Source organism: Chironomus tepperi, unplaced genomic scaffold (assembly GCF_022539635.2).
Source record: "Chironomus tepperi strain 1889 unplaced genomic scaffold, CSIRO-AGI_Ctep_v1 contig_85, whole genome shotgun sequence".
Lineage (NCBI taxonomy): Eukaryota > Metazoa > Arthropoda > Insecta > Diptera > Chironomidae > Chironomus > Chironomus tepperi.
The window spans coordinates 3,710,356-3,726,285 of NW_027226207.1; the positions used below are offsets into that span (position 1 = coordinate 3,710,356).

The following is a 15,930-nucleotide window of genomic DNA, read 5'->3' on the forward strand; positions in this document are numbered from 1 at the left end:
ACTTTTGCATTAATTAATTATAATTAATTATTATTTTTTGTTTTGACGTAGACTTTTCCAGTGATGCTTAAACTTTGTGTCGCAACACACACAACTTTACTTCATTTTTCACTAAGCAAGCATTGTATTTGAATTAGATTAAACACTGATTTTGAATGATTACACATGTGATTAAGTAAAGCAATTAATCAGAGTGTCGTGGAACAAGAAAAATTTGAGCAGAACTGTAGTAAACAAACCTTTTTCAGTCTACGTATTTACGTATTTTGAGCAAAAATGTTGCGGAATATTCGTAATTTAAATAAATTAATTAAACCACAGAAATTGACAGCTTTTCCAAGATGTGTCAATACAAAGACTGAGGATAACACAGAATATACTCATTTTGGGTACGAGACAGTGGAAGCAAATAAGAAACAAGAAAAAGGTAATATATTTTAAAATGATTGCTTTAATTAATTACATAAATCAATTTATTTTAGTTCACAAAGTATTTGAGGATGTAGCTGCAAAGTACGACATAATGAATGACGCTATGTCACTAGGAATTCATCGAGTTTGGAAGGACATTTTTGTTAATAATATGCATCCAACTTTAGGAACTGTAAGTTTACTGTTTTTATTTATTTAACAATCATCTGATGTCGATATTTATAATAGAAACTGTTGGATGTAGCCGGAGGAACTGGAGACATTGCATTCAGATATATAAATTATATCAATAAACTTGCAGCATCGAATTCAGAAACGCCAAAAAAGAGCGCAGTGACAATATTAGACATTAATCAACACATGCTTGATGTAGGAATGAGCAGAGCCGAGAATCTTGGATATACGTCAAACGATGTCATGGATGTTAACTGGGTCTGTGGAAATGCTGAGGAACTTCCCATTGAAGATAATCAATTTACAGTTTACACAATAGCTTTTGGAATAAGAAATGTCACACATATTGATAAGGCACTAAAAGAAGCATATCGAGTATTAAAACCTGGTGGACGATTTATGTGCTTAGAGTTCAGTCATATCGAGAATAGTCAGATGCTTCAATGGTAATTTACTTCATTGTTTCTAATTACTAAGGACTAACAAGCAATCATTTCAGGCTCTATGACCAATACTCATTTCAAGTTATTCCTCCAATGGGTCAAATTCTGGCTGCAAATTGGGATGCTTATCAGTACTTAGTGGAAAGTATAAGGAAATTTCCGAAACAAAACGATTTTAAGAAAATGATTGAAGAGGCCGGATTCAAATGTGTTACTTATGAGAACCTCACATTAGGTGTATGTGCTATACATTCAGGAATTAAGCTATAGGTACTTGAGTTGTAGAAAATGTTAATAAAATTTGTCATAACGGTCATTAAAATTTTGAAAAATTGAGCAACAGTCAATTATTTGATTTTTTCTTTAAATCATCTGAATTCCTTAGCTGGATCTTACTTTAAAGCTTTAATCAACCTATTTGCATCGTATAAATCACTTACAGAACAGTTAAATATTATTTTGGATAATTTCTCGAAGAAAACAGTATTCATCTGCGGAATTGACCAGTTGCTCACTTAATCATGATTGAAGGTAAATTTTTATAAAAATAAATTTCATGTTTATCTGATTAATTAACGTATTAACAACTTTCAGAGGTAAATGATTCGTCGACTAAGCTTCAAAATCATCTGAAATTGCTGAAGAATGAATACTCAAAGCTTCAGAAATCGCATACTGAATTGCAGAAAAAGTTTAATGAATTAGAGGCAACAAATGGAACATCTGGAAATGATAGTTCCTTTAATTCTAGACTTGTTGTAATCGTAGCATCACTTTATGGACGTAAAACATACTCAGATCTGAGTATTAAGTTGAAAGATAAGACAGTTCCAGCACATAAATTTGTATTAAATGCTCGGTAAAGAAATTTACTTCCAATTTCTTATCAGCCTAAATTCCAAGAAAAATATTTTAATTTCACCAGATCTGAGGAATGGCGTGAAGAGGTTTTAGCGAATGTCAATGAACTTGATTGGTCATTTTTAGACAGTAGTGCAGCCGATGCTCTTTTGAGATGGATTTATACAGACATAGTCGATTTGAATCAGCAAGACTCATTATCTATGAACTTGTTAAAAGCCGCACATAAGTTTAAACTAAATGGACTAATGGGTATGTATTACATGTGAAAAGAAAGTGTCTTAAAGTGTAAAATGTAATTTAAATTAATTAGGTTTATGTGAGAGGGCATTGATGGCAACAGCGAACGTTCGTTCATGTGTATCATTTTATTGTGTCGCTGAGGAAGTTGGTGCAACAAATTTAATTGAATATTGTTCATCACTCATCTCAATTCATTGGGATGAATTGCTTGCGAAAGATTTCGAGAACATGTCCGAGACATTGCTGTACAAAATGCTGAAATCCAAAACGAAATTCCCATTACATTCAGCAATTCGACTAAAGCGTGAAGATGTCGTGTTTTTGTGCTTGGTGGATAATGAAGGAACGGTAAGTGCCATTAAGAATTACAAACTATATAGTTTTATGATTTATGTTACGTACTCTTCGTAAAATGAATCAAACTTAACGTTTTTATTTAATATATCACAAAAATTTCTTCATACATTTAAAATGTTTGTTTTTGGGAGTATTCTTTTTTTGATTTGACGTATATCCATAAAATGATTTGCATACTTAAATAGGAAAAAATTTAATTAAATTATTTTTATATTTTTGGACTGAAACTGTAAAAAAACTTATAAATAATCCATACTACGAAAATATTTAACTAAATTATATACAACGATGATGCTCATAGTATCTATTCCACTAATAAGGTATGGATTTGATTCTATTTTTCCTATTGAATTACAAAGACTACCACGGCAGTGACAATATTCTGATCCTTCTTTTTGCTTTAAACAGCCTTCAGTGTACGGTTCTTCTACAGCTACTTCCTTCACCCATTTATTTTGTACATAATTCTAATGCAATTGGAAATGAAAGGAAATAATGTTTATAATTAAATTTCTGTTTAGTCATAAAGTCATAAAATGTAGACCAACCATATAATCGTATTTCTGCTGAGCACATCCTCTTTCCATAGTTTCTTGTATTGTTCCGTCTAGTAACTGTAGACGATATGTCTTCTTCATGCACATAGTTGAATATGGACAATCTACTTCAAAATTTCTAGACTCATCGAATTTCGTACATGGTTTGTCTATTGTTCTATTTGCGGTTCGTTTTGGTTGCACAAAACATTCGTAGCACTTGATTGCACCATTTGTTTTATCTGCAAGGGAATTGCATAATTATAATAAGTCATAAGTTAGTCATGAATTTCTAATAAATGATCAAACATGAGACAGAGAACTAGGGTTTTATAGATCAATGATATCAACAACTGCAAATCTGTCATACTGCACTTTTACGGTACTGATGCACTTAAGTTGTGTCTTGATGACGAATTATTAATGCTAATTTCTAAGGACTTAACGCCCACGAAAGAGCTAATTCAATACCAAAGAACAGTTATGAATCAATGACTCATTTAGCATAAATCAAAGCTTTCCCATTTCCGCAATTCCTTCCGCCATGTATAATCGAAGTGCATTCATGAGTATGCATTAATCATGTGCATGATAACGTGAGAGTATGAAAATCGTCTACGATAAAAAATCATTGTGCAATGACTAAAAAGCCATAGATAATGCAATATTAAGAGCATAACAGCACAAAGAGTTCAGAAAACAAAAAAACTAAAAAAAAAGAGTAGCGGAAATCACTTATCAGACCTATTCTAATAAGATTTTATTAAGTGCACTTGACGTTTACAATTTATTGGAATGTATGTAAAGATGAATGAATGCACAATGTAACAATAAACGCGCGCTTAAACGGTTTACTCGTAATTTTCAATAATCATCGCTTAAATTACGCCCATTTTACAAAATTTATTAAACAAAGATATTTAACGCTATGAATCTCGTATGCTCGTATTTTTTTCAATGATCCGTGGAACGGCATTACTGTTACTATTTGTTTTTTTTTTTTTTTTTTTTGAGGGAACACTTAAAAAATGCTCTCATTCATCTTCGATATATACATTATGAGTCATGTCTGTTGCTTGCGGTTTGAAATATAAGAAAAACATGTGTTGTGATCCATTCATCTCGCAAAAATGTGCGATTCTTAAAATTTCCATCCTCACAAAGGCATTTGCCTTAAAAAGTTTTTCATTTATTTCAGTTCAATGACCATCAACGCCCAGCTAGAACTTTTTGTTTCCTTCAATTCTATTTTTTTAATATTCTTAACGGGAAAGCTTTAAAGTGCATTGAAATTATTTAAATCAAGTGTGACAGCAATCAGCTTATGTTGTTTTTGGATGACGGAAAAACTTGAATGCAAATTATTATTGGATAGACGATAAATATTGATTTTTTATTGTAAATTGTCCCAAAGTGTTGAGGAAATGAGAGAAAAATTTTTGTTGACGATAACAACGTCAATGAAGAGATTAGAGCGAATGGGGTGGGAATCTGGGTAACAAGGTCGTTTGTCTTGCTGCACTTTCGATAAAATTGTATGCTTCATACTCCTTACTTTCAATTTAATTCATTTCAAATGAGAGCAAATAAAAATAACGCATAAACAGCTTTTTTTTCTTTAATCGCTTAAATCCGCTAAATCTGATTCACAGCTTTTTTCATGGAATAATCAACATGTCTAAGTAGCAACTTGAAAGAAAATGAATATGAGTGATATTTTTAATTTAACACAGAAGATGAAAGATGTGATCGAGTCTGACGTTTGTCTTTGAACACAAATATAAGTGATAATTAATTGAATGGCGACGATGAGCAACGCGCACAAGTATTTCATCATGATAAGCATTGATAAAAATTAATACATTTGCATTACTAAGAACTCATTGAATTTTTAGCGGTTTAATGAAATTTTTTGCGTCTTTTTTCAAGTTCAAAATTTAACGTACTTTTGAGGTTCAAAATTTTAGCGTCTTTTTTGATTTCCAATGAACGGAAATGAAATGAACTTTTGAATTACTGAACAGAATTATCTATAAAATCGATTTAGTGCTTAAAGTGGAAAATGATTCAAAGGTATTTAACGTGATTCAATCATCTTTTCGCACAAAATCTTATCACAATATGGCATGACTCAAGAAAATTTCACAAAACGTTGCCAAAAATGTACAGTATTTTCCTTAAATATCATTAAATCAGTCATGAAGTGATTTAAACTTTCTAAATACCAGACTCGATTCGATCTTAAACACTTCTTATTGGCATTGCAAAAAAAAAAAATTGTTTAAAAAAATCTGTGAAAAAATGTTAACAACTTATTTTTTTAAACTCAAAAGAGAAGGCATAGAGAGAGAATTGGATATACACTTTAACATACTTAAGTGCGTTTATATTGCGATTGAGATGAGCAGTATGTGGCTCTTTTTTCGTTAAAGAAATGTTGGCAGAATTGAACCATGAAAAAAAGAAGAAACGATCGCAAAGAAAATATTCAAGTTTAACGGGTCAACAGGTAGAAAGAAGCTTCAAAGTTTTGTAGATTTTTGTGTATATTTTGTCGGAAGTATAAAGCAATTCAATCCAATGACCGTCACTCGAATAAAAATAAAATCGAAGAACGTCTTCCTTTCCTATTTTGCACGACTCTGTCTGCTCTGTTTCGCATATATAATTTAATAAATATATTTTTTTACCTATTAAAATGACGATGAATGTTAACCATATCGATAAGTTTGTCAGTAACTTGTTCATTTTTATACACAATGTTGATACTCTTCGTGTATGACAAAAAATAAAGTATGAGGGGCGCCAAAAATCCTTTATTCTTTTTCTTCTCAGCCCTACTTGGATGGATGAATCATGTGTAATGTAATAAAATTTAGTCGAAAGTGCGGAGTGGCCCGTAACGCTTGTAGAAATACCAGTGTGTGTCACTGAGAAAAATATTTTCTATCACGCGAATATCACAAACTATTATAATTTATTCCTTTACGTCTGAATTCCTTCCTCGCTAATTTTTACTAATGAATTATTTTTTTCTATTAATTTTTTTACTTAATTGACTAACTTTGACTCTTTATCAGGTTGTACTGATAATAATATTCTCATAACGTAGTTTTGGAATTGAACAATAATATTGTGAAACACGATTTTGTTATCTTTGATGCCATTTAGGATTAATTACTTAAAAATTTAGTTAAAGCAACTTGCTCATGCACTGTCCGAAATACAACTGACTGGATGGATGAGAAAATTTTTATTTATTTACACAGAGATTCTCTCGCTTGCGGAATTTCGTCTCTGAGAAAATTGAAAAATGCGAGCATAAAAAAATTTTCATAACTTTATTTCTTGTTCTCTTTTCTTTTCTCGTATTATTTAGGATATCGTTAACAGCTTATCGCCGCAAGGTAAGAGCTACACATATTGAATGTCATGAGTTGCGTACAATTAGTTATAGCGCATTTTTTGACAGTATATTTAAAGATCACAAAAAAATATTAAGTTTTGAAAAATAACCTCTAAAAAATATTTGAAAAGTAACGGTCGAAATATATTTGAAAATTCCGTTGTCAGAAAATTTGAATTTTAAAATAACGGTCAATCGTTTAATTAATTAAAGCTATTGACTGTTATTGACACCAGACAAATTATGAATAATTTTCTCAATTTGTGCGCTGAAAATTATATGAAATATGAATACTTCGTGAAGTTAAAGTTATTTTTATCATTTATTGTATCTAGGTGTTCTACCGCTTCAGTTGGCATTGATCGAGCAAAACATAGGAATAGCGAATACATTAATCAACGGAAATGCCAACATAAATGCTGTTAATGCGGAGGGATCAACGCTTTTAATCGATGCTATAAAAAGAAGCGATGGATTTTCTGCAAAATTCCTTTTGGAACAAAATTGTGATGTCAATTTAACGACGAAAGATACTGGCGATATGGCTTTACATATAATTTGTACGTACTCAAAAGATTCAGCATCTAATTCCACATACAAAGAGATGCTTGATATTGGAAAGAAAATTTTAAATCAAAAGGATCTTGAAATTAATAAGCAGAATGCGCGAGGATATTCGCCGTTACATTTAGCAATCATTTCTGGACATCTCGATATGATTGATAAATTGATGAAGAATGAAAGAATTGACCTTAATTTGTTAACAAATGATGGCAAGTGTGCCTTACTTCTTGCACTTTTATCACATCAGTTTACTGACTTTACTGTTGCAAAGCGTCTTATTGACAATGGTGCACAGACAAACAATATCGACGAAAATGGGGACAATATTTTACAGTTTTTGATAAAAGCTGGCAAGGAAGATGTTGCAGTCTTCATATGCGAATATGTTGACTTAAATTATAAGAACTATGATAATTTATCAGCACTGCATTTAGCTGCGAAATATGGCTTAATTAATGTCGTCAAGAAACTCCTTTCATGCGGTGCTTCACCAAATATACAAACAGGAATTGAGGAAATGAAGACAGCACTTCATTATGCTATTGAATCTAATAACATGGATATAGTCCAAGCGTTTGTTGACTTCAAAGCAGATGACAATGCTGAATCGCCTGATTTTAATATCCGAGATTTTAGTGGCGACACACCTTTGAGTCTTGCATTAAGCTTGAAGCACAACGATTTGGTTCCCGTTCTCATCAAAGGTAAATATTTAATATGCTTTTATTTATGCTTGTCAATCACATTTTGTTTAATTTTATTAATCGGTTGATGGCTTCCCAACGGGTTTTTATTTATATTAAAATTATGTTCAGTAATCTGAATTTCAATTCATTTCAGTTCATTTTGAATTATCAAAAGCCGTTAAATTTTAAATTCTAAAATACATTTTCTTCTTCCAACAATTTAGGTGGAAGTGACGTAAATGCTAGAAACGGTGAACTTACACTACTTCATCAAGCCATCCTAAAAGAATCAGCAGAGACAGCAATATTTTTGCTTGAACAAGGAGCTGATTTCAACGCATTAACAGGAGAACAAGAATGTCCATTAGAATTAGCAATTCACTGTAGATTAGAGTTAGTCGTTGAGGCATTATGTGCAAAAGGAGTTGCTTTATCATCACCGAATATTTTATGGTCAGCATTAGAAACTGAGCAGGAGAATATTGCAAGCACTTTAGTTAAACATGGAATTGATACAGACTGTTGGGCAATTGGAAATGATGGTATGCTGCAAACACTTTTACATCGTGCAATAGATGAACAAAATGAATATGCTGCAAATTTTTTGATAAGAAGTGGATGTGATTTAGATTCGCCACGTCAACCGCCGAATAGTGATGTTTCACCTACAACAAAAGAATCTCCATTACACATGTGCTGTATTCATGGCTTATCGAAAGTCGTCCAAACATTAATTGAACATGGTGCAAATATAAATTCATTAACTCATGAGAATAAGACCCCATTACATTTAGCCATAGAAAATCAGCACGAACAAATAATTACCATACTTTTGAGACATCCAAATATTGATATGAAGATACGAGACAAGCTCGGAAATACACCATTTGCGACAGCATTAACAGTTAGAAATCATAAGGCAGCAGAAAGGATTCTTGATCGTATGCCGACTGCTGCAGAACAAACTGATTCAAGAGGACGAAATTTCCTTCATTTAGCCATTATGAGAGAAGACTTAGAGTCTGTGCTGTTTTTATTGTCTATTCAAGTAGATGTAAATAGTCGAGTACATGATGTCAATCAAATTACGCCTTTAATGTTAGCATCTCAGTCTGAGAATGAGATGCTTATTAGAAATTTAATATTAGCTGGTGCTCGTTTAAATGATAAGGATTCGACACAAAAGACAGCACTTCATATTGCTGCAGAACGTGGACGATTATGTGCAGTTCAAGCATTAATACAAAATGGCTGCGATTATGATGTCGTTGATGCTGAAGGAAATAATGCTTTGCATATTGCAATGCGCGAATGCATGCTACCGATTGTTCGTGAGTTGTTGACAGAATCGAGAATTAATGCTGAAGTATTGAATATGAAAGGAAGAAATCCATTACATGAACTTTGTCGTTGTGGACGTGATGCTGTTGCTGCTTCAATTTGTGAACTATTTGTTGAATGTATGCCAAATTATCCAATCAATCAGCCTGATCTGCTTGGAAATACTCCATTATTGTTAGCCTATATGAGAGGCGAGACTCAATTATGTCGAGTATTAGTAAAGAGTGGCGCATGCTTAGGTGCTGAAAATAAAGATGGTGTATCAATCTTTAATTATAAATTGGCAACAAATCAGCTTTTGTATCGACTACTTGATGAGCTATCTGTCGAGTCACCTTGGTCCTCGTCTGACTTTTGTCAAGAATGTGCAACTAAATTCTCATTGACAATGAGGAAACATCATTGGTAAGTTACATGCTGTAATAATAATTGAATTAATTTATGATAATTTTATTTTATTCCTTAGTCGCCACTGCGGACGACAGATATGCTCGCAATGTAGTAACAATGATGTGCCCATAATAAAATTCGGAATTAATAAGCCTGTTCGTGTTTGCCGCATTTGCTTCGATGTCCTGCAAGTTGGAAGTAATTGATCATTCATGGATTAATGTAATTTTTTATCACAAATTCCTTCATTATATTATAATTATTATCTGATGAATATACGCTATTAGATGTGCTATTTTCTACATATTTGTAATGACTTTAAGAATTGATTTTATTCAATCATTTACTATGTGATTATTACAATATTTTATTGCATTACACAAGAAACTGGATATTGTTTTTTGTTGTTAGACGAGAAAAATAAAACTTATTAATTTTTTTGTTTTTAACACTAAACTGTATTTATTTAACCAATTGATTTGCAACTCCAAGAAGCTTCATATTTCTTATCGGAAATTAATTAGGGAATTTACTTTAAGTGATTCATGAGAGTCTTTGAGACGCAATGGTCAAGATGATGCAAGTAATCGAACAATTCTTCGACGCATGTTTCTGCAGTCTTGCTCTTAGAATTAACACGGCTATTACATTCTTGGTATCTCTTGTACAAGTTAGCTGTATGATGTTCTTGTTGGCATTTTTCCTAAAACAGACAAAATAATAAAATGATGAGAATCAGTCAGGTTTCTAGAACTTTTGGTTGGTTCCGAAATTGTTTACTGGATCTTTTGCAAATCACTTAGATCACATAACATATGCTTAAAGTATCCTCACTTGTTGTAATTAAGATCATTTCACAGCAAATCCTCAAGTATAAAGATCAGCAAAAAGGTTGTCATACTTTTTTATAAAAAAATTAAGGAACCAACTGAAAAACGACGATTTGCTACTTACTCTAAGGACAGTTTGTGGATCAATCAAATCCTCCTCTTGGGCGTTGACTTTAGGAATTAAAGACTTGAAGAAATTCAATGCCATTGCGTCTAAAAAGTTGATTTTTCAGAATTTTCCGATAAATAATTGTGTAACAATCCGAAAATGACAGTTCCGCAAAAAAATCACAAAGCAGTCTGAAATGTTTAAAATTTTAAAAAACCGTTAAAATTATTTTTTGTTAATGTTTTTTTATTTGTATTTTGAAAGCTTTAAACATGAGCTGAATTCCAGCCTAATAAATGAATAGTTGAGAAGTTGACTTCTTTTGTGTTCTGGCGGATGGTTTCAATGCTTTGGATGTACGAATACCATCTTGAAAGGTTGAGGTAAGATTCTTTTTCCAATGGGCTTAATTGAAGCATAATGTTGTTTAATGAGTAAAAGACGACCAAGTCAGCAAGTGATATTCTTTGACCGATAAGGTATGAACGACTTTCGAGGTATGAATTCAATTCCAGGCATGCAGCATCTAAAAAATCAATAGATTCAGTACAAATTTTGGTTAATAAAGGAAATTTCCTTACATTTATCTCTTTTGGATGTACTTCTGATGAACAAGTTGGCAAAATCAAAGAACTGCTTTGTCTGATAGAAGTCCTGAACACTTTGATTGTCCTTGTTTTGAACTTCATTGTGAAAATAGTTTAAAATCGACGAATATCCAACAATTTTTTCTTTTTCATTAATTTGCAGCTGAATTATGTTATCCTCAGTATAACTAAGCTTTCCTTTAATGGGATACTTTAGGTATTTAGCCACTCTAGTAATTTCCGTTTCCACCGTCATTTTTAAACCTTTTAATTAATTTATTTGCAATTTTTTCCAAAACTAAATTTTTTTCCTACACACGACAATATTTTTTATTAATAGGGTTCAGCAGGCTCCGAAACACCGGTTGAGTAGCGCATCCGAAAATCCAGTTCGGTAAAATCTCGACAAATACAGAATATACTCCGTGTAAGGTAAATTCCCGGGATAAAAATGTTTACTGGATCTTTGAATACGCTAGAAGAGAGGAAAGAGAGCATATTAAAAAGTCATTTGTTAATTTTTAATAGAAACAGTGAAGTTTATCACTAAACGAATTTAATTAAATATTTTATAAATGGGTTCCTGGGAAGATTTTTACGCAACTCACCTTCCACCTACTGATTTTGAGGATAACAGACAATTGTAAGATGAATAAAGTTTAATCGCAATACTGAGACCTTTTTTAAATTAATTAAATATTTAAACCGTATAGGTTGAAGCAGTTTTGCGAACATCATATAAAAAATGAGAATCAAAGTATCGTCCTTGTCACATCTGGAGGTAAGTGGACATAAGAACAATCATAAAAAAAATCAATTTACGTTTTTATAAGAAAATAAGCTGAAAGTCCATAGCAATAATAATCAATATTCTACACACTTTTGTTAAAATGATGATTCCGTCTCTAATGTGGAGGTTGTGCTGTGATATTCTGTGACTTGTGCAGTTCCGTGACGGGTTTAGCTACAGTTGTTTTGAAAGTGTGTTTGTTGTGTTGCTCTGTGACTGTTGTGTTGTTCTGTGACAGTGTGACAGGAATTTTCAAATATTTTATAACGTTTATTCCTTAATTTTAATCAATATCCTTCCATTCATCACCTTATAGGCACAATTGCACCGTTAGAGCATAACACGGTCAGATTTGTGGATAATTTTTCTGCAGGAAGTCGCGGAAGTAGTTCGGCCGAGTATTTCCTTCAAAATAATTATGCTGTCATATTTCTTTTCCGTACAAAATCCCTTGAACCATTTACAAGACACTTTAGTGGCCAACAATTTTTGGACATGCTCGAAATAAGCGATCATAACGAGAATTCCTCAATCAACGTGAGTTATTTTCTTTATTCCTCTTGTTCTGGATTTTCATGAATATTCTAATTTCACAGGTCCGACCTGATTCTGTTGACGTGCTCCTTCCGATTCTAACAAAATATAAAGCCGCACAAGAATCCAACCGTTTATTGTACATCAACTTTACAAGTGTTAGTGACTACTTATGGCTGCTTCGAGCAGCATGTGAAGCTTTAGCTCCATTCGAGAGACGTGCATTATTGTACTTAGCAGCTGCTGTATCAGACTTTTACGTGCCACAAGATGACATGCCAAAACACAAGATTCAGTCAGGGGCTACACCAAAAATATCTTTACAATTAGTACCAAAAATCTTAAAGCCATTAGTTTCCACTTGGGTAAGTCGAGACATTTTAATGGAAATTCCAAAACTAATTAATGACTCATGAAAAATTCTTTTCAGGTACCGAATGCATTTGTGGTTTCATTTAAATTAGAGACTGACGATTCGTTGCTCATTGCTAAATCGAGAGAGAGCCTAATGAAATACAATCATAAGCTGGTCATAGCAAATATTTTGCAGACCAGAAGACACCGAGTTGTTCTCGTTACACCAACCACATCTGAAGAAATAATTATGACAAAGGAACAAGCACATTCAGGTTTCGAAATTGAAGAACCGATTGTAAGTGAAGTCTGCAAGAGACATGAAGAATTTTTAGCTGGTGCTGAACAATGACAGTTTGATATGCGTCATCGACCTAGTTTCCAAGTAGATTGTCCAACACAAAAACCTCATTTTTGTAAATTATTAAATCCAAGGGGATTTTCGGGCCGTAAATATTCATAAGATGGAACTGATGTTGATTTAAAAATTAATTTTTGATTCATTCCAAAGCACAAGAATATGCTCATTGTACTTTGTATTTGTTTTTTATTATTTTTGGCATGACCGTATACTGAGTAGCTTATAATTAGTTCCAATACGAGATTCGTGTCTTCATAATGTCCTCCAAAGAATTAAAAAAAAAACGCAAATGTTAACATTTAGAAACAAAACCAAGAACAATAGATAAACATTGTAAAAGTATCGAGCTTGTTGTTAGATAACAATAGCACCTTATTTCCTGTTCTTAAATTTCTTGCCAATTTATATTGATACTCGACAAATTTAGACACCGGATTTTAGATGATATATATTGTGTAAAAGGCTTTCATCAATGAAAAACATTCTAAACTAGTACGAAAACTAACTATACAAAAAAAAGATTAACATATCCCATAAAGAATTATACATACTTATCTTTTGGACCAATAATAACAATTTGAAAGTATTTATGTAGTATAGAAAAGAAAATGACTCATTCTGTCTCTTATAATCTTAATGGTAGATGCTTTTAAAAAAACATTTTTGACATTTTAATCGTATTGTTACTTTTGTAGCGATTTGTATCCTTCTCAACTAAACTCTATTTCTTCTTATATATACTTAATAACTTTTTCACATTGAGTGACATTTAGCTTTATGCATTTTTAGCAGAAAGAAGAATTTTTTTGATGGAAATTGATAGTCTTATGGTAGGCTTTTATGGGAGTCATTAAAATTGATTGAAATTGGATGATTGATTATGTTGCAAATTGTTTATTAATTCATTTTTTGATTGGGTATTAAGCATAGTTTCTTATGGACCTTTGTAAAACATTTGTTCGGTTTTAGTAAACAACAAACATTTGAAATGATTTTGAAAACCTTACAACAGAATTTGTATGATTTAATTTTGGAAAAGATTTGAAAACCATACAAAAGCACAAAAAACATTTGCAATGTTTCAATGAATGTTGGAAGCATTGAATGTTTGGGAACCTCACAACAGTTTTGAAAATAAATTGTATGGTTTTAACAACAGACATACAGGAAAATTTCAGTCGATTCTTAAAGATTCCCATGAATAGTAAAAAGATATCGTGTGTATGATGGAAATACGTGCACAGAATTTAATAGTTTTAGTGACAAGACAAAAAAAAAATGCTGATATGACTTAATGATGGTACTCAAAAAAAGAAAAAAAAGAAGCTCAATGTTATGAAAAATTTTGAATGATTTGGGGAAACATATTTTTGTAATACTGTTGATGGTGATGGATATTTTCCATTTGGAGAAAACGTGGTTATTAAATATTTAATGGGGGTATGGAAAAGGAAAAATAGAATATTGATGTTATGTGCATAAAAAGCTTTATAGAGAAACGGTATATTTGAAACATAAATGCCAACGAAAACGGTGCTCACAACATAATATGATGAGTTATGAAGATTAATTAAACAATTTTGATCTATATGCATCTTATAAAAATATATATATTAAATATTATTTCATGTTATCTAGATATGTTACTGTAGAATTGGATTTAAAGAGAAAGTAAATGGAAATAAAAATGTAGAGGAAATGAATAACGTAATGTTTATTTATCTAAATTAATTTAAGTTGAGAAAGTGTTATGATTCAGTGTAATTAATATTTTGTGTTTTTTCAGAGATATTGTAAACTATGGTAAGGTATAGAATGGATAAACATATTTTAAATACATTATGCGAATAATTTGTTAGATCCTTAGCTTCATTACTTAATTACTTCTCCAAGTCGTTGTACGATGACTTTCCATCACATGCCACAATTTTAATTTTATCGACTTTGGCAAACTCGTGAACTTCTCGGAACTCGACATCGTTAAGCCTATAGATCAGGTAGAGATTATAAATTATTAACTAGCTTTTGACATGATTGATATAGACAATGGAATTTCAATCCTGAATCTATTGAGTCATAAATAAATTTGTGTTTGAATTATTAATGCAAATCTTCATTTTATAGACTTGACCAACTGGATCAATAGGAATGAGGATTGGAATTTCCCACTGTATGTTACTTACATTAATGTCCAAACGTTATCACAAAACCTATATGTATTTAATTTAGATGCTTTGAAGGAGATGCGTGACTTAACTTTATTTGATAGTGCTGAATTGATTGATTTGTCAAACTGAACTAAAACTATGGAGGATATACAGAATTTTATTAATTTAGCATTTTTTAAAAATGAGGGAATTTGAAAATTTTTGAAATTTACCTTTAAGAGCTAATTGTGGTGTGATTTGTCCATAAGATATCAGTTCATCTAAGCTTTCCTGCAATGTATTGCCGATTGTTGTGTTTCTATACAGCTGATAAGACATCTTTTTTTAATTTTATTATTTTCAATCTTAACTTGAATTTGTTTTGTCTAAAAATTGTTTTTTTTTCTTTTCTGTAAATTTTCAAATTTTTAAAAACCGTTACACATTTTTAACCGAATTTAACCCTGTTTGAAAAATTTACAAAATTTAATTAAATCTTCATGTATTTTGAACAATTCACTGAAGAGGATCAATTTATAGAATAAGTATAAGTCACTATCAAGATATTCTAATATATTGTAATTCATGAATTCATTTGATGAATATTCTTCATCCCTTGTAGATTATGAGTTCTTGTGTTCATCACCAAACAACAAACTTTTGAGCTTTTCTGTGACTAATTTATGATTTTATTCATGAATAAGGAGTTAATAAAGAAAAATCATCTAGGAATAAAAATGCTGTTTAATCTCTAAGTTTCTCGAGCATAAAAATAACGGTCGTTA

The 15,930-nt window shown here is 31.5% G+C and overlaps 7 protein-coding genes across 7 annotated transcripts; 3 read left to right on the top strand and 4 right to left on the bottom strand.

The window, feature by feature from the left end:
* The first annotated feature begins 241 nt into the window (after nt 1-241).
* Nucleotides 242-1,396, top strand: Coq5 (ubiquinone biosynthesis protein COQ3, mitochondrial). The gene is made up of 4 exons (XM_070634912.1): nt 242-427; nt 483-604; nt 661-1,052; nt 1,106-1,396. The coding sequence occupies exons 1-4, from the start codon at nt 277-279 to the stop codon at nt 1,317-1,319; spliced, it is 879 nt and encodes a 292-aa protein (XP_070491013.1). The 5' UTR covers nt 242-276; the 3' UTR covers nt 1,320-1,396.
* Nucleotides 1,397-1,542: 146 nt separating this feature from the next.
* LOC139085928 (rabankyrin-5) lies at nt 1,543-9,889 on the top strand. Its single transcript, XM_070634148.1, has 8 exons — nt 1,543-1,580; nt 1,644-1,908; nt 1,975-2,162; nt 2,224-2,501; nt 6,426-6,453; nt 6,788-7,720; nt 7,927-9,448; nt 9,510-9,889. The coding sequence occupies exons 1-8, from the start codon at nt 1,571-1,573 to the stop codon at nt 9,637-9,639; spliced, it is 3,354 nt and encodes a 1,117-aa protein (XP_070490249.1). The 5' UTR covers nt 1,543-1,570; the 3' UTR covers nt 9,640-9,889.
* On the bottom strand, nt 2,618-6,280 carry LOC139085929 (uncharacterized). Its single transcript, XM_070634149.1, has 4 exons — nt 6,036-6,280; nt 5,737-5,976; nt 3,059-3,288; nt 2,618-2,977 (listed from the first exon to the last, which is right to left on the bottom strand). The coding sequence occupies exons 2-4, from the start codon at nt 5,792-5,794 to the stop codon at nt 2,750-2,752; spliced, it is 516 nt and encodes a 171-aa protein (XP_070490250.1). The 5' UTR covers nt 5,795-5,976; nt 6,036-6,280; the 3' UTR covers nt 2,618-2,749.
* Nucleotides 9,722-10,550, bottom strand: LOC139085930 (cytochrome b-c1 complex subunit 6, mitochondrial-like). Its single transcript, XM_070634150.1, has 2 exons — nt 10,388-10,550; nt 9,722-10,136 (listed from the first exon to the last, which is right to left on the bottom strand). Exons 1-2 carry the CDS (start codon nt 10,469-10,471, stop codon nt 9,963-9,965), a joined length of 258 nt encoding a protein of 85 aa, XP_070490251.1. The 5' UTR covers nt 10,472-10,550; the 3' UTR covers nt 9,722-9,962.
* A 47-nt stretch (nt 10,551-10,597) lies between these two features.
* Nucleotides 10,598-11,475, bottom strand: AIMP3 (aaRS-interacting multifunctional protein 3). The gene is made up of 2 exons (XM_070634563.1): nt 10,954-11,475; nt 10,598-10,898 (listed from the first exon to the last, which is right to left on the bottom strand). Exons 1-2 carry the CDS (start codon nt 11,213-11,215, stop codon nt 10,639-10,641), a joined length of 522 nt encoding a protein of 173 aa, XP_070490664.1. The 5' UTR covers nt 11,216-11,475; the 3' UTR covers nt 10,598-10,638.
* On the top strand, nt 11,439-14,704 carry Ppcs (phosphopantothenoylcysteine synthetase). The gene is made up of 5 exons (XM_070634562.1): nt 11,439-11,602; nt 11,673-11,740; nt 12,066-12,286; nt 12,346-12,648; nt 12,714-14,704. The coding sequence occupies exons 1-5, from the start codon at nt 11,535-11,537 to the stop codon at nt 12,987-12,989; spliced, it is 936 nt and encodes a 311-aa protein (XP_070490663.1). The 5' UTR covers nt 11,439-11,534; the 3' UTR covers nt 12,990-14,704.
* Nucleotides 14,689-15,539, bottom strand: TfIIA-S (general transcription factor IIA subunit 2). Its single transcript, XM_070634564.1, has 3 exons — nt 15,379-15,539; nt 15,182-15,302; nt 14,689-14,984 (listed from the first exon to the last, which is right to left on the bottom strand). The coding sequence occupies exons 1-3, from the start codon at nt 15,482-15,484 to the stop codon at nt 14,879-14,881; spliced, it is 333 nt and encodes a 110-aa protein (XP_070490665.1). The 5' UTR covers nt 15,485-15,539; the 3' UTR covers nt 14,689-14,878.
* Nucleotides 15,540-15,930: the final 391 nt, after the last annotated feature.

Coding starts and splice junctions, on each gene's coding strand:
- Coq5 (XM_070634912.1), top strand. CDS start 277: ATGTTGCGGAATATTCGTAATTTAAATAAATTAATTAAACCACAGAAA. Junction 428..482: donor AAATAAGAAACAAGAAAAAG/GTAATATATTTT, acceptor AATTTATTTTAG/TTCACAAAGTATTTGAGGAT. Junction 1,053..1,105: donor AATAGTCAGATGCTTCAATG/GTAATTTACTTC, acceptor CAATCATTTCAG/GCTCTATGACCAATACTCAT.
- LOC139085928 (XM_070634148.1), top strand. Junction 1,909..1,974: donor AAATTTGTATTAAATGCTCG/GTAAAGAAATTT, acceptor TAATTTCACCAG/ATCTGAGGAATGGCGTGAAG. Junction 2,502..6,425: donor TGGTGGATAATGAAGGAACG/GTAAGTGCCATT, acceptor CGTATTATTTAG/GATATCGTTAACAGCTTATC.
- LOC139085929 (XM_070634149.1), bottom strand. CDS start 5,794: ATGAACAAGTTACTGACAAACTTATCGATATGGTTAACATTCATCGTC. Junction 3,289..5,736: donor ATTCATCGTCATTTTAATAG/GTAAAAAAATAT, acceptor ATTCCCTTGCAG/ATAAAACAAATGGTGCAATC. Junction 2,978..3,058: donor AGCAGAAATACGATTATATG/GTTGGTCTACAT, acceptor CAATTGCATTAG/AATTATGTACAAAATAAATG.
- LOC139085930 (XM_070634150.1), bottom strand. CDS start 10,471: ATGGCATTGAATTTCTTCAAGTCTTTAATTCCTAAAGTCAACGCCCAA. Junction 10,137..10,387: donor ATCCACAAACTGTCCTTAGA/GTAAGTAGCAAA, acceptor TGTCTGTTTTAG/GAAAAATGCCAACAAGAACA.
- AIMP3 (XM_070634563.1), bottom strand. CDS start 11,215: ATGACGGTGGAAACGGAAATTACTAGAGTGGCTAAATACCTAAAGTAT. Junction 10,899..10,953: donor TACATCCAAAAGAGATAAAT/GTAAGGAAATTT, acceptor TTGATTTTTTAG/ATGCTGCATGCCTGGAATTG.
- Ppcs (XM_070634562.1), top strand. CDS start 11,535: ATGGGTTCCTGGGAAGATTTTTACGCAACTCACCTTCCACCTACTGAT. Junction 11,603..11,672: donor TTTGAGGATAACAGACAATT/GTAAGATGAATA, acceptor TAAACCGTATAG/GTTGAAGCAGTTTTGCGAAC. Junction 12,287..12,345: donor ACGAGAATTCCTCAATCAAC/GTGAGTTATTTT, acceptor CTAATTTCACAG/GTCCGACCTGATTCTGTTGA.
- TfIIA-S (XM_070634564.1), bottom strand. CDS start 15,484: ATGTCTTATCAGCTGTATAGAAACACAACAATCGGCAATACATTGCAG. Junction 15,303..15,378: donor ACCACAATTAGCTCTTAAAG/GTAAATTTCAAA, acceptor TATCCTCCATAG/TTTTAGTTCAGTTTGACAAA. Junction 14,985..15,181: donor GATAACGTTTGGACATTAAT/GTAAGTAACATA, acceptor CCTGATCTATAG/GCTTAACGATGTCGAGTTCC.